The 5432-nt window shown below is 43.3% G+C and overlaps 1 protein-coding gene across 1 annotated transcript in view; it reads left to right on the plus strand.

Annotated features, from left to right (window-relative positions):
• ZRANB3 (zinc finger RANBP2-type containing 3) overlaps nucleotides 1–5432 on the plus strand; it is a 259543-nt gene that overhangs the window by 228132 nt on the left and 25979 nt on the right. The window contains exon 15 of the mRNA XM_030887987.2: nucleotides 4304–4395. Within this exon, the coding sequence (XP_030743847.1) occupies nucleotides 4304–4395 (92 nt within the window). The remainder of the gene's footprint in view (nucleotides 1–4303; nucleotides 4396–5432) is intronic.

Raw genomic sequence — 5432 nt, forward strand, 5'->3', positions numbered from 1 at the left:
TGATCATGCCCTACCAGGTCTCCCACACCCACCTCCCCACCAATTTGGATCGCTTGTTGTTCCCTTGTCCCTGGGTTTGTTAACACCTCTCCCCTTCCCGCCACCTCCCCCTCTCCCATGTCCCCCCAGAACTGTCAATCACGTTGTTTTCTCCATATTGTTCATCCAGCCTGTCCTATCCAGACAGACCAAAAAAGAAAAGCTTGTAGTTAGTTCAAGGGTCGCTGGCCTTTAAGAGTGTTTTCCAGTCCAGCCTGTTAAGTTTTAGACATAGATGGCCAGGCCTTTCTTAAAGTGTGTCTTAGCCTGGAAGCCCTGTAGAAAACCTGTCTACCATGGGTGACTCTGCTGGTGTTTGAAATACCAGCTGCATATAACAAAAATGCAAGTCATCACAGAAACAGGCCCTTGACAGATCTTTATTTCTTTCTGTAGGAATTTTGTTTAATTAGCCTATTTTCAATTGTGATGTTTGGGATTTATTTCCAAGCAAGTGTTTGTAGGGAACCTAATTCCAAGGCTATATGAATGCCAACTGTATTTGGCATCAATCATTCAATGTCTTAGATTTACTCACTTTTTAGTGGATTCCATTCATAATTCATAGCTATGCAGGCTAGCAAACACCAGCCTGCATGTCATACATTGCTGCCTTTTATGAGCCAGATGGCAAAAGATTGTGAGTACTTTGGCGTTATTTTCCTTATTACTTGATGACCACAGTATCCCTCAGATTTATATTCTTATTATAACAAACCCCAAATTATTGGGATGGGACTATTAAACATTGATATCATTTGGAGTTAAATGTATAGCTTCCAAATGAAATTTATTTGGAATTCAATGTAATTTCTGAGCTAAAAGCAACCTCTTTTCTTCTTCCCTCTGCCTTCCATGATTCTGATTCCTCTAGTTCTTTAAAAGATAATTCTGGAATCCTGTTTAACTCCTTGTTCATTGTAATGACTCTTGGATAGACAGTCTACACTCAATGGGGGTGGGTATGTTCTTTTGAGTCTCTAGTTTCCTTATTCTTGCTGTGGTAAATCCCCAAATGCTGATGAAGCCTTATAAGACTTGGTGAGACTCAGTGGAGCAGACATCAGACAGGGTCAAGACCTGCAGACTGCCATCAACTGGGCCATGAGACTCTGACAGAGGAATAGGGGCTGGTCGTTTGTAAGTCAATCCCTTGATGAAGGTGTATGTAGCTCATACTTAAAAATATTTTTTTAAAGGTCATTCAACCTTTAGAAATTCTCTTTTGCCAGGGAAATTTTGCATTGTCCCTGCCCTTTCCAGACAATACCAGCACCCCTCTTCTCTCCTTCTTTCCATTTCTCAGAGTGGCAGACTGCAAACTCAGTGCACGATATGCTTCACATCTCCCCCTAACGTAGACTCCAACAACAAACAGAGAGAAGACAGTGGAGGAACGCTGTGTAAAATGTGTGTTCTACCCACACACTCTACTAGAACATCAATGTACTATTCTGGAACGATCGTGTTGCTGTGCTTTGAATTCTAAAGGTCTAGAAACATGGCTGTGTCTTCAGAAGATGCATCATTAGACTATTAAATTACACTTATGGGAAGCCCGAAAAGAGTTATATTCTGCCCAAAGAGCAGCTAGGTATGAACAATGAATAGCAACCGATTTGGAACTGTTCTCACAATTCTGTTAGCAAAGCATGTCTTCTAGGCCTTAGGCTTTCATGCAGTCACCGTAATTCTTCAGTTCTAAGGACACTTTGTGAAATACATTTATTTTGTGTTCTGATATAAGGGGGTGGGCGGGGGGTGGGGGGTGGGACCTGCCAATTAAACTGTGGCAAAGTACTTCACCCAGAGTCCAGCCAGGTCATATCACACTCTATTGCTTTGACATTTCTTTCATCTGTGCTGGTGGGGCTTGGTTTCCTGCCTTCAGTGGCATTCCTTAACATGTCCTAGGCAACCTTTCTTGTACATCCTGGTCACCAGACAAAAGACTGCTTATCGGAGTCACAGAGCCCTTCTTCCCTGATGTCTCGTGAAGCATTTCATCATTCCTTTCTCAGAAGCTACGAACTTTTTTGTTCCTTTAATGTCAAACATATGCACCTCTGCTCTGTACTCAAGGTTGAACTTTCACCTACAGATACTTAGTGAACGTCCTAAAGGTGATTAAGTTTCACATACGTTGTACCAACAGTGCACACACCTCAAATGCAGCACTGAAGTGAGGACAGTAAGAGAGCGCTGCCTAAACTGAGGCATTGACGTGTGATCAGCAATGGCAACTGCCTCACAGTCTCCACCTGGCAACCACGATTACACAGTGGCATTATTGACTCTTATTGATGTCTAAGGCATGTTAGTTTCAGAAGTGGTAAGGTGTGAATTAAATGCTTATTTTTTGAAGTTATGCTATATGGCAATGTTCCACAAACTAAGCTTTATAAAGTGACAAGTGCCTTGATAAAAAAAGAATAACAATCTCCTTTGCAAGCAGAACAGCCAAGCCAGCATAGGTTTGTAGAACTGAGAAAGCACATTGAGGGGTCACTGAAGAACTGTTGTAGAGGTTCAGAATTCAGGCTCTGGATCCAGATTACTGGATTTCAATCATCTTACTAGGATTGTGGCCTTGGGCAAGTCAGTGTACTTCCTTTTCCGTATCTGTAAGATACACTCCTTTTTTTCTATCTGAATGAGTTAATGTAAGCTCGTATATGTACTTAGAAACGTGCTTGACACATTTCACCTGGTTGATAAATGTGAGACGCAGCAACTTCAAACATCTTTTAATATTTGGAACGTGGAATGTATGAAGGATGACAGTAGGGAAATTGGAAGTCATAAAATGATGGGAAGACCCTCAAGGAGATGAAGTGACACAGAGGCTGCCACAACGGGCATAAGCACAGCAAGGACTGTAGGGATGGCCCAGGAGCAGCCTGTTGGACTCAACACCACCTGAAGTGAGAACTGACCGAAAGACACCACCATGGTTGTTATTCAGACCAGCTAAAATCTGACCCGAGCACTCTTGTGCATATAGCAGACAATGGAACTAAAAGGCATTAAATAAAAAAAGAGATTATCAGAAAGGAAGCTTGTCCATGAATTTCCCTGTGTGAATGGGAAGCTCCAAGCCATTAGATATGTGGCATTTGAGTGGTTGATACGAAAATTGAGCTATATTGCAGCTGCTATTCAAAATGGTTTCCACCCGGATGTGAGGGCGATCTGGCTGCGACATCTGTCACCCCATTGATTGCCAGGGTTGACTGGCTAGGCAAGTGTCCCTTACCTCCCTCACCGCTCCATGTGCGTCCCTCCCAAAGCTGTACTCTCAGTTGAAGAGGACCACCTTCCCGTATAGAAGGAGGATCATCCTTTGGTCAAGGGTATACGAGTAGCTGCGCTCCCCTGCTAGAACCTCCAAACAAGTCAAAATGGTGTCCACTCACTCTCAGCTTAAGTTCACTCTAGCAACAGGGCAAGATTCTAGATTCCTTTAAGACTACTGAAAACTCCTAACAACCACTATTGCTGAGACATCGTTCCTTATGTCTGCCTTATATTCTTTTCAGCTAATTCTGAATCTGTTTATTTCTTGTTGAGTCCTTACGAGACTGGAAAGCAATATGCAGTTCGGAAAGCCAGTGTGCCATTAGATGGCCTTTGTTGTTACATTTCATGGATTTGATTCCAACTCACGGCCATGCAGTGTGTGTCCAAATAGCACATTGTCCATCAGGTTTTCAGGCCCTGTCTTCTTTTTTTTATCATTTCATTGTGGGCTCATACAACTCTTATCCCAATCCATACATACATCCATTGTGTCAAGCATAGTTGTACATTTGTTGCCATCATCATTCTCAAAACATTTGCTTTCTGCTTGAGCCCTGGGTATCAGCTCCTCATTTTCCCCCTCCCTCCTCACTCCCCCTCCCTCACGAACCCTTGATAATTTATAAATTATTATTATTTTGGCATATCTTACACTGTCTGATGTCTCCCTTTATCCACTTTTCTGTTGTCCATCCCCAGACCACTCTGGGTCAGTTTGAACACCAACCTTTCAGTAGCAGTTGAGCACTTATCTTTTTGAGTCCCCCAGCACCCCCTCCCTCCCCCCCCTCCCGCCATGGTCTGCTGGGCTAGTTTGATTTCAAGTCCAGATATATAATCTTCACCAGCTGTGTTGATGCTTTTGCTATGGCTGTTTCATCATTCCGACCTGCAGAAGGTCAAAGGAGCTGTTTTGGAGAAGAGCACACATAAACATGCAGTTTCTCTTTGTCTTCTTTATTAGAACAGTTGAAGAGTTCATCAGCCTTGCCAGAATACAATAGCTTCATGTTTTGTGCAAGTAAGAATACTGACCGCATTCATCTGTACACAAAGGTAAGCATCAAGCAGAGTCTGCCCATTGAAACATATAAAAGGCTTCCTCTCTGTGTCAGCAGAGATCTGCAGTTGTTCTAACAATGAGCTAAGTATGAAAACTAACTCTCAAATTCCTGTGTAAAACCTAAAGGCGATAAGAAACCACTCAGCATGGTGGTGAAGGGAACAGACTTGCGGGTCAGGCTGTGCCGTTCACTTCTCTCTGGTACTCCCCACCTGTGTCAGCCAGGACACATCACGTGGTTGCTCTGCACTTCCCTCTCTTGCACTGTCATACGTGGCGAAGCGATGTCGCGAGGAAAAATGCAGCTAATCCATGTCATGTCCCACATAGAGCAAAGGCCCAGCCACAGTACGCTCTCAAACCCGTTCATGCCTGTGTGGCGTCAGGAGCAGCAACCGCTTTCCCAAAGCCTCCCCAGGGTGAGTGAGCTGCAGGAAGCGGTACTTACAGCTCCTGCTCAGATTCCTGCCACTGCCAACAGTTTCATCTCAGACCCCTTAGCACCCTGAAAGAGTCTAGAGGGTCCCCAGCATGCACTGTGTATTGACATTTACGTATGAAATGAAAATGGAGACATGTAGAGATTCAATTATTAATTCATTTTGAACTGACAATGGAGTGACGACAGTGAAGCCTTTGTGTATTTATGTAAATGACACATTTATGACCAAGAAATGACAGTTTTCAAACTGAAAAGTGGCATTGTTCATTTTAGTAATTGTCTTGTAAAGCCTTAATAGAAGACAGCTGGGTTCTCGTGCCTGCCTCTGCATTCATTTGCTGATGATGGCACTCGACACTGGCGAGAGAACGGCAGTGAAAAGGCAAATAGCTTCTCACTGCATTGCACACCTATTTTGACCTTGGAGCCTCTGAATGTGTCTTAGGGTTCCTATGAGAACCTATGGCCAAGGTAAAATATTGTGAGTATTGGAGGAACAATTTGCTGATAGTACAAATACTTTGGTTTGGTTTTAAACAGAAAGAAAACCAAACTTTTAGAGGCCCTAAAGTACAGACAAGACCCCCC

The sequence above is a fragment of the Echinops telfairi genome, unplaced genomic scaffold (assembly GCF_000313985.2).
Source record: "Echinops telfairi isolate 266 unplaced genomic scaffold, ASM31398v2 ScPeMD7_4;HRSCAF=17, whole genome shotgun sequence".
Lineage (NCBI taxonomy): Eukaryota > Metazoa > Chordata > Mammalia > Afrosoricida > Tenrecidae > Echinops > Echinops telfairi.